At 39.2% G+C, this 10,982-nt stretch overlaps 1 protein-coding gene across 2 annotated transcripts in view; it reads left to right on the top strand.

Annotated features, from left to right (window-relative positions):
- The window catches only part of CDADC1 (cytidine and dCMP deaminase domain containing 1), a 48,795-nt gene that overhangs the window by 33,031 nt on the left and 4,782 nt on the right, over positions 1 to 10,982 (top strand). For both annotated transcript variants that reach the window (XM_011939471.1, XM_011939464.1), the window contains exons 7-9: positions 356 to 525; positions 2,523 to 2,712; positions 8,260 to 8,320. In XM_011939471.1, the coding sequence (XP_011794861.1) occupies positions 356 to 525; positions 2,523 to 2,712; positions 8,260 to 8,320 (421 nt within the window). The remainder of the gene's footprint in view (positions 1 to 355; positions 526 to 2,522; positions 2,713 to 8,259; positions 8,321 to 10,982) is intronic.

Raw genomic sequence — 10,982 nt, 5'->3', positions numbered from 1 at the left:
GGATCACGAGGTCAGGAGATCGAGACCATCCTGGCTAACACAGTGAAACCCCGTCTCTACTAAAAATACAAAAAATTAGCCGGGCGTGGTGGTGCTTGCCTGTAGTCCCAGCTACTCCAGAGGCTGAGGCAGGAGAATGGCGTGAACCCAGGAGGCGGAGCTTGCAGTGAGTGGAGATGGTGCCACTGCACTCCAGCCTGGGCGACAAAGCGAGACTCCGTCTCAAAAAAAAAAAAAAGAAAAGAAAATTGAATGAATATTCATTATACAAAGTATGATAGCAAGCTTCAAAAATACATTGCAAAGTGCCTTTTCAGAATGTTGAAACTAACCGTTGGTTTGCTCACTCTCGTAGAGAAGTTGTGATGGAACAGGTGCCATGTACTTCGTTGGATGTGGTTACAATGCTTTTCCTGTTGGATCTGAGTATGCTGACTTCCCACACATGGATGACAAGCAGAAAGACAGAGAAATACGGAAATTCAGATACATCATACATGCGGAACAGAATGCCTTGACTTTTAGGTATGAAATCCTTCTTGGTGTACTTTTCTTTAAAATGTAGCAAGTGTTGGTTGAAATTAATTTTCTTAAAATTGCAATTTATTTCCTTTTTCAAATTCCAGGAAAGTTTCCTTTCAGAAGTATAATTTTGGTAAGGCTTGGTCCTACCAGACCTGAAGCTATGACCTGAACTGAGGTTAACGCCTCTGCAGGCCTTCCCATTTGTTGAGCATGTATTTTTTTCCCTTCCCTCTCTCCAGTATGAAACTGCTTGAAGTTTATCCTTTGGGATCTTGCTCAGACTCTCATATTTCTGGATGTTAAGAGCTCCTTTGTCTTCTAAATCTGGAGCACACATTTATTAATACAGTTACCTACCACATAAAGACATTTTGAGCAACGATGGACCACATGTACAACGTGTTCCCATAAGATTATAACAGAGCTGAAAAATTCCTGTTACTGAGTGAAGTAGCCATTGTAACATCACACATTACCTTTTTTATGTTTAGATACACAAATACTTACCACTGTGTTACAATGGCCTGCAGTATTCAGAATAGGACTTTATAATGAACCAAATTGCTTTAAAAGAACTTTTGTTAACGATTATAGCTGTCAATTTACATCATTGTCACAAACACTTCTCAGCCTTTACCATTAAGGTTAAGGGATTTAAAAACTGTGTAAGACATGGCTCCTGTCCTTGGAGAGCTTCTAATGCAGTAGGGGATATGAGACAGCATCCACCTCGTGCTGTGGATTCTGTACTAGGGGCAAATGTAAAGTGCTGCGGACATTCTGCTGCTGCTATGGACAAATGGGAGAATGCAAGGGAAAGGTTTTAGGGAAGAACTGGCATCTGAACTGAGCTTAAAGGATTCCTAGACTGGGGCAATTGGAAGGGAAGGGAAGACCATTCTTGCTTCTAGCATAAGCAATGGTCTAGAAGGGGGAAAATCCGTGGTGTGTTTAGGAGCACGAATATTCCACTTAGGTTGGAATGTGGACACAAGGGAAATGCAGCTCACAAGGACAGGCTGGGACTGGCCTCGAGAGGACTTTGAGTTTATGCTTCATTTGGTAGGTAGTGGGGAAATGGAATGGCATTGACAGAGCCACACTCTATAGATTATGTAGGCAGTATTGCTTGAACAGACTAGATGCACAGAATTCTGTTGCCCTAGTCCAGGTGAATGTAAGTAACAGTCTCAACAAGGAAGATGGATATGGAAGGCTGGCGGTGGAGGAATTGAAGATGGCTGGCTGAGAGCTGCCTAAGCCTCAGAACCCGGAAGTCAGTCCTTGTAGCCCCAGATGAGAGCAGTCCTTAGTCCTGAACTACCCTCAGCATGCAAAATTTCACCCAAAATTTCCTCCATTCTTTTCCTTGTCCTCTTCATTACAGATTTACTTGCTTCATTTTGTACAGAGGTGTGAATATGTCAAATAGAAACTTTTCTTTTTAAAATTATCCTATGATAGGGAAGGGGTAAGGGAACTATAAGTCAAAACAGAACTTAAATATTTAATTATTCATTTAGTAAACATTTATTGAATATCCAGTAGGTACCAGATAGGGCTGTGTCATTTGTCTAACAAGATGAGTTAGTGTCTAGTCAAACATGATTAACTCTTAAAGAAGGTATCAGTTTCAAACCTAATTCCAGTATTCTAAACACATACTTACTTAGAAAGCATTGGGGGATTTTTCTCTCTTTCTTTGATGTCTGTATCTTCCTGATTTCATCTATTTTGTAATCTGAAACTGAACCTCCTACTTAGAATCAATAATTTTTAGTTATAATAATCGTCATGTTCAGGTTGTATCATAATACTTTTGTAGGTTTACATATTTTGAACGTTCAGTAATTCAGCAGGTCTAAGGCTTGATGATCATTATTAATATCATAAATCTGTTTTTAAAACAGCTCAATTTTAGTGTTTAAAGATTTTTCTAAAAAATAACTTTCCCTTTCAGAAACGACCTTTCTGATATTTTATAATTTTTTTTGTAGGTGTCAAGAAATAAAACCAGAAGAAAGAAGCATGATTTTTGTGACAAAGTGCCCATGTGATGAGTGTGTACCTTTAATTAAAGGTGCAGGCATAAAACAAATCTATGCAGGAGATGTGGATGTTGGAAAAAAGAAGGCAGACATCTCTTACATGAGGTTCGGAGAGCTTGAAGGTGTTAGCAAATTTACAGTAAGTAGATGCACATTTTTTTCAGGTGTATTTTGTATTATGCTGTTAGGTACCCTTTTGCAATATTGTAAGTTAGTGCTTCCCACCCTTTTAAAGAGTTTCAACAAATTATTATTTATTATTATTATTTGAGAGAGAGTCTCTCTCTGTCGCCTAGGCTGGAGTGCCAGTGGCTCGATCTCGGCTCACCGCAACTTCCGCCTCCTGGGTTCAAGTGATTCTCCTGCCTCAGCTTCCCGAGTAGCTGGGATTACAGGCGCCCGCCACCATACCCGGCTAATTTTTGTATTTTTAGTAGAGCCGGGGTTTCGCCATGTTGTGCAGACTAGTCTCAAACTTCTGAGCCCAGGTGATCCGCCCGCCTCAGTCTTCCAAAGTGTCGGGATTACAGGTGTAAACCACCGCGCCCGGCCGATTATTATTATTGAGTTTATTTATATGTGCAAACCTTTACTTAACTGCAACTGTTGAGCTATGGATTCCTGCCTTATGAATTTACATCGCTGCAGAGAATTGAGCCAGTGGATCTTTTGGTGCCATCTGGTGGCTGATAAAAGAACAGTATCTGACCTCTCTCTTCCCTCTCATTTCTGGCTTGGAGTGGTGGATAGAGGTGAAAATACTTCAGCGGTCCCCACCCTTTTCGGCACGAGTGACCGGTTTTGTGGAAGACAGTTTTTCCACAGATGGGGTGATGGTTTTGGGATGAAACTATTCCACCTCAGATCATCAGGCAATAGATTCTATAAGGAGCACGCAGCCTTGATCCCTCAGGTGCGCAGTTCACAATAGGGTTCTGCTCCTATGAGAATCGAATTCCACCGCTCATCTGACAGGAGGTGGAGCTCAGGCGGTAATGCTCGCTAGCCTGCATTCACCTGCTGTCGTGCGGCCCAGTTCCTAACACGCCACGGACCAGTACTGGTTGCTGCCAGGGGGTTGGGATCCTCTGCAGTAGTTTAAAGGTCACCCCCACTCCCAAACAAAGGGAAGTACACACACACACACACACACACACACACAAACACACACACATTTCTCATGAGAAAAATAAGAAAAAAAAGAATATTTATTTATTTGTTTGTTTGTTTTTTTATTTATGTATTTATTTTGAGACAGAGTTTCACTCATTACCCAGGCTGGGGTGCAATGGCGTGATCTCGGCTCACTGCAACCTCAGTCTCCCGGGTTCCAGCGATTCTCCTGCCTTGCTACTCCTGCCCCCCCTCCACTCCCCAGTATCTGGGATTACAGACGTAGGCCACCATGCCCAGCTAATTTTTTGTATTTTTAACAGAGACAGAGTTTCACCATGTTGGCCAGGCTACTCTTGAACTCCTGACCTCAGGCGATACACCGGCCTTGGCCTCCCAAAGTGCTGGGATTACAGGCATGAGCCACCACCACTGGCCCGAGAAAAAAAGAATTTCTTATTTGATATTTCCGAAAATGTACTGAGGTAGTTCATGGAAAACTCAATAACTTTTAACTCTTCATACCTCTTCACTTTTTGGGTTTTGGTTTCTGTGGGTTTTTTTTTTTTTCTTTTCTTTTGGTTTTGGTTTTGAGACAAGGTCTCACTATCTCACCCAGGCTGGAGTGCAGTGGCACCATCTTGGCAATCTCTATCTCCTGGGCTCAAGCGATCTGCCTGCCTCAGCCTCCCAAAGTGCTGGGATTACAAGCATGAGCCACTGTTCTCAGTCTATTTTGGTTTTCAAAAAAACTTTTTATTTGGAAAAAACCTTAAGCATACAGAAAAGTTACAAAAACACTACAAAGAAATTTTTCCCAGAAGTTGTTGACATGGCACCAGCTCACCCTTTATTTCCTCAAATGAGAAATAACCACATAACTACAATACAACCATAAAAATCAGGAAATAAACATTGATACATTACTGCCACTGATCCACAGATTCCAGTCAAGGTTCATCAGCTGCCCAAGAAATGTTTTGTATAGCAGGGTTCCCCAACCCCTGGGTACCAGTTAGGAAGCTTCTTCTGTATTTACAGTCGCTCCCCATTGCTCACCTTACTGCTTAAGCTCTGCCTCCTGTCAGATCAGCAGCGGCATTAGATTCTCATAGGAGTGTGAACCCTATTGTGAACTGCCCATGTGAGGGATCTAGGTTGTACGCTCCTTATGAGAATCTAAAGCCTGATGATCCCCCACTCCTCACCATCTGGTCTGTGGAAAAACTTCCATGAAACCAGTACCTGGTCCCTGGTGCCACAAAGGTTGGGGACTGCTTTTATACAGGAACAGGATCCTGTCCAGAATTGTACATTGTTTCTGTGACATCCAATGATTTAATCCTGGCATTGAATGAGTTAATGTAACATTTAACTACCAGAATTTGCAGTGGGAAGAAAAAGGATGTAAAAGAACTGTTTATAAATTTCAGCTTTACATTCCTGCCATATACATCGGTTTGAGTCCAGGGTACCTAGAACATACATATATATGATTAACTTGGACATATAACATATAATTGTATATGTATATAATTTTAAATATAGACACATACTATCCAGTGTCTGTCGTGTATATGAAGTATCGTAAGTTTTTACCATTTGTAATATTGTCATTTTTTTCTAATTGTTTTATTTAAAGTTTATCACATTTTAAATAGAGAGGGATGTTGACATGGCACTGAAAGAAGGCAGAGATGGGAAAGACCTTTTTTGTAAAACTCAATAAAAGCTTATATGCAATTAGTCAGAGAAATCTCTACTTCTGTGTTTTTGTTTTCTGTCTCTTCATTCTTCCTGAAGAGTATGAAGAAATAGATTTTTCAAGTTCTCCTCATAAAGATTAAGTGACCTAGCTCTTCAGGACTATGAGTGATGGGTTATGGACAATTCTGAAATATCTTGCTTACTGGTAGATTTTAATAGCTTTTAAATTGTAAAGAGAATGAAGAGATCAGAAGAACTTAAGATAGGGCAAGAGAAGCAGAAGGAGGCAGGAAGACTAAGGGGATATTCAAAGGCAGAGATGGGAAAGGAAGCACCCAGTTGGGCCAGACCCTCCCGGGAGTACCCTCACTCAGGCACATGTTCCAAAGGCTGTTCATGGTTGTTCTCTGTTCTACCTCTAGTGAAGATAAACTGTCCATCTTCTCATCCTTCTCATCTGACCTGGCTGCAAATATTATGTAGATGGTTAGCTAGATACCTAGTTTTGTAAACGCCAGTAATTAACATGAACTAGAATTTGTTCTAAATCAGAATTTCAGTAATGATTATATTCTTCCTTTTAGATTGTCAAAAATAGTGTGTGTCAATAAATTTGGTATTTGTTTTTAAGATTAAAGTAAATTGAAATTAACTTTAAAAGATTTTTGCTTTCCTTTTTGATATGTTACTGTAGACCTTGAGATAAGTAGTTCTATTCTGTGGTGTTGTCACAAACCAGGCTAGCACTGGGCAACACTGTTTTCAAGAATAGATTTTTATCAATCTATATCCATGTCCACATACTCAATTCTTTGTTTTCTTTTTAGTATGTGTGGATTTTTCTCTATTAGGTTATATTACTTATTTTTATTATGAAAGTAATATATGCTCATTGTAGAAGACTAGGAAAATAAAAAAGAATGTGTATTATCCCACAACTCATAGATACCACAATTAACATGTTGCTGTATTTTCTGTGTCACTAAAAGTTCTTTAAAAAATATTTTAAATAATTTAACACAATATTCCAACCCATAGGTCTAACTTATTTAACCATTCCCATGTTGCTGGACACCTAGATTGTTTCTAAGTTTTTATAGTTATAAGAAGCCTTTTTATGAGTGTCCTTAAACATGAATTCAGGGTTACTTGTTTTTACTTTGTCTGCCCAAATTAATAGGCTTTAGTGGTTTGATGTCTTTCAAAAAATGCCTCACTTTAAACATTTTTTGGCAATTTCTCATGTGGCTTCCTACCCTTTCTAAGTCTTCTCTCTTTCTTGGCACTAGCCTAAACCTCCCATTTCTATAAGTGACCAACCAGTTCTGGATGTCCTCCCTTTCCAAGGACTTTTAATACATGGTAAAATGTTTGTCCTGTATCTCATCCCCGCTCAAGGCTCATGATGTTAAGTAGTTAATCTGTTGAGTGAACTGATGCTTATGGAAGAGGCTCCCAGGTAATCCATATTTGTGTGTCACACATAAGCATCAGTTCACTCATCAGATTAACTGGTGCCCTAGCAGGGCCTTTTGGTTAAGTCATTAGTGATTCTGATAGAGATTCTAGCCAGCTGAGAAAAGAAGGGCTGTGCTATAAGATACCGATTACTCTCCATTTTTCTTTTCTGCTGCTCCAATATTCTATGTAATATCTGAGAATTTTCAGGCTTCCCTATTTATTCCTGAATGAGATGAAATATGGTAATCAGAGGAGATAAATGACATGATATAAAATGATATGATATGATGCAAGTAATAGTTTATGATATAACAACATTAAAAGGCAAGGTAATCCTGGTCATATTTTCTTTTTTTTTCTTTCTTTTTTTTTTTTTTGTGAGACAGAGTCTCACTCTCTGCCTTCCAGGCTGGAGTACAGTGGTGTGATCTCAGCTCACTGCAAGCTCCATCCCCTGGGTTCTTGCCATTCTCCTGCCTCAGCATCCCAAGTAGCTGGGACTACAGGTGCCCGCCACCACGCCCGGCTAATCTTTTATATTTTTAGTAGAGACGAGGTTTCACCGTGTTAGCCAGGATGGTCTTGATCTCCTGACCTTATGATCTGCCCACCTTGGCTTCCCAAAGTGCTGGGATTACAGGCCTGAGCCACCACGCCTGGCCTATCTTGGTCATATTTTCATTCTTTAATACCTAAGCCTTTTCTAGCTATTTTAAGATTATCTGGGACCTGGAGTTGAATACAATGTGGTGTTAATTCCATAGTACTGGGCACGGGTTCTAATTCTATTGCCACCTGTAGTTAGTGTGTAACCTGAGACAGGTCACTCTAATCCTCTGGTCCTCCACTTACTTCCAATTAAAATGAATGTAAAGAATCTTCAACTTCTCTAAGAGTATTGATTCGGATCTCAGAAGTTATATAATTCAGGATCATTCAGTGTGGTGTTATTAGGGCTTTGTTAATTTGAACATGCTAACTCCTTTTTCTTCTATTTTTTTAAATTTTTTTTTTGAGATGGAGGCTTGCTCTGTCACCCAGGCCCAAGTGCAGTGGCACCATCTCAGCTCACTGCAACCTCCGCCTGTCGGGTTCAAGCAATTCTCTTACCTTAGCCTCCTGAGTAGCTGAGACTACAGGCACATGCCACCATGCCTGGCTAATTTTTGTATTTTGATTAGAGACAGAGTTTCACCATGTTGGCCAGGTTGGTCTCGAGCTCCTCATCTCAGGTAATCCACCTACCTTGGCCTCCCAAAGTGCTGGGATTAGAGGTGTGACCCACCCATGCCCGGCCATTTTTCTTCCACTTTTAAGCAGTTTGATATTTAAAATCAATAGGTGAGAATGTTATGTATTAAATCCTTTTTAAACAAGTAAGTAAGATATTTGTGCACTCTTACAGTGGCAGCTGAATCCATCAGGAGCTTATGGTCTTGAACAAAATGAGCCTGACAGGAGAGAAAGTAAGTATTTATGTATTGAGGTGAACTTTGTTGCTGAGGAGAAAGGATATACAGTCAATTTTAATGATCAGGTGATGAAAATTGTTGTGTTAATAGATGGAGCATATTATTTTTGAAGGTTAGATTTTTGCCATTCAATTTGTTCATAAACATTTGTGTGTCTACCATATGCTAGGTGCTATGGAAAGTGCCGATTAATAATTACTCCTATAGAATCTACAGGTTAATGGTTAATACAAATAATTATGCACAAATTGACTTTATAAATTAAATGCATATGAAATAGTAAACAACAATGCTCTTCTATAAAAAAACAAAAGCTTACTGGGAAGTGAGAAAGGAAAAGTATGCATAATTAGTACAGATGGATCGGGACCAAATGATGAGGATATATACATTCTTCTAGAGTAAAGCCACATTTGCCCAGATTGGAAATGTTCTGGTTACTTGAATAATCTGATGAAGAATCATCACAGCTACCATAATGAATTACTAGTCTTTAAAGCTTTATTATTCGTATACTACTACAGATATTTTGAATGTAATGTAATCTTTGAGAAGTCTTACAATTCTTTAGGCACATAATTTTAGACATGAGTGCTATATAATATTATTTCAGACTAGTAACTATAGGCCAGGCACGGTGGCTCACGCCTATAATCCCAGCATTTTGGGAAGCCAAGGCAGGGGGATCACTTGAAGTCAGGAGTTTGAGACCAGCTTGGCCAACATGGTGAAACCTCGTCCCTACTAAAAATACAAAAAATAGCCAGGCATCATGGCACATGCCTCTAATCCCAGCTACTTGGGAGTTTAAGGCAGGAGAATCACTTGAATCCAGGAGGTGGAGGTTGCAGTGAGCCGAGATGGCATCACTGTACTCCAGCCTAGGCGACAGGGAAAACTCTATCTCTAAAAATAAAAATAAAAATAAAACAGTAACTATATTATCAAATTATTTGGATTTGAAGTAAATGGAAGTTTGCTGTAAGTTTTCTTGATAATAACAATTTTTTAACCTTGAAAAATCAAGAAGTATAAAGGCCTTAGAATAATTTCTCTGTGAATATATTGATTTTCAGTGTTCTGAATTAGCTTTATTTGATTCAAATAGAAAACGTATTGTTTGCAATTTGGAAAAAAGTACATATCCACTGCATCTTTCTTTTTAAAAATTTATCAGCAAAAAAGGCCGTATCTATCTATCTATCTATCTATCTATCTATCTATCTATCTATCTATCTAACCAACCTATCTATCTATCTATCTATCTATCTATCTATACATCTGATTAAACAATGTATACTCAATGACAGTATTTGAAGGGGCCAATGAATAATTTCCTATGTTAGGGAAAGGATACAAAAAGCTCACTAAAAGAGTGCAAAGGCAAGCCATGGAATATGAGAAGATATTTGCCACTTATAATCAACAAAGGGCTTGTATCTAGGATTTATTATTCCTAGATCACTAAGGAAAAGGAAGACATGCTGTGGTTAAAGCCCCAAGATTGGAAGGAGGGGACAAAAGGAAGGCTTCTGGTTTGCTGGCAATGTTTTATTTATTGACCCAGATGATGGTTACATATGTTCGCTTTGTGGCAGTTCAACTGAATGGTTAAGTTTATGTTTATGCATTTTTGAACAAGTGTTTTATCTCAATAAACAATACCCCTATTTCCTTTTTAATTATATAATAGTTTTACTGATATGTAATTAATCTATCATAAATTTGCTTTATGATAGATGAATTACATCTATCATAAAATTATTTATATCTACTGATTCACAGAGTTGTACAGACATCACTACAACATAATTTCAGAACATTTTCATTATCTGAGTCTCATGCCCATTTGCAGTTACTCCTCATTCTCCCCTCCCCCTAGCCCTAGGCAACCACTCTTTCAGTTTTTATGGATTAGTCTATTCTGGCCATTTCATATAAATGGAATCATACAGTATGTAATTCCTTTCCAATTTTTGATTCAGTTGAGAAATAGACACTAGAATCAACAGATGAAAGTTACAACACCAGCTTTGTTGTTAGACTAGGGCTTGACCTTTGGGTAAATCAGTCTGTCTAACTCCAGAGGGGGGACTTGCTGCTGGATGCTTTTCTCAGTGCCAGTAGCAGGGACAAACAGAGAAGGAAGGCAGGCAGTGTGACTGACAACTCTCAAGTGCCCTTCCACTTCGTACAGATAGAACCCAGGTAACCCATAACAAGCATTCTTTTTAAATAGTCATGGGGCTTTCAAGAAAATAAGGGAAATATTCTCCTAAGAACAAAATAGAGATAAGAAGACATTTTGCTAGAATCTGAGGAGCAATAGTAAGCCAACACAATAGCCAGAGCTATCCTGAGGACAAATGTCCATATAAGCTGGGATCTAAGAGCAGGTCTGGGTCTGCTGCAAGGTGAGTGAACTGAACTTTGTTCACCCAATCAACACACGAAAAGATGATGAAACTTAGTAGTAGTCAGAGAAATGCAAATTAAGATTGCATTGAAGTAGCGGTTGGTTTTTTTTTTCTGTGACGGAGTCTCACTCTGTCATCCAGGCTGGAGTCCTGTGGTGTGATCCCAGTTCACTGCAACCTCCACCTCCCAGGTTCAAGTGATTCTCCTGCCTCAGCCTCCCAAGTAGCTGGGATTACAG

This window comes from Colobus angolensis, unplaced genomic scaffold (assembly GCF_000951035.1).
Source record: "Colobus angolensis palliatus isolate OR3802 unplaced genomic scaffold, Cang.pa_1.0 Scaffold101, whole genome shotgun sequence".
Classification (NCBI taxonomy): Eukaryota; Metazoa; Chordata; class Mammalia; order Primates; family Cercopithecidae; genus Colobus; species Colobus angolensis.
This window is presented reverse-complemented; position numbering and strand designations above follow the sequence as displayed.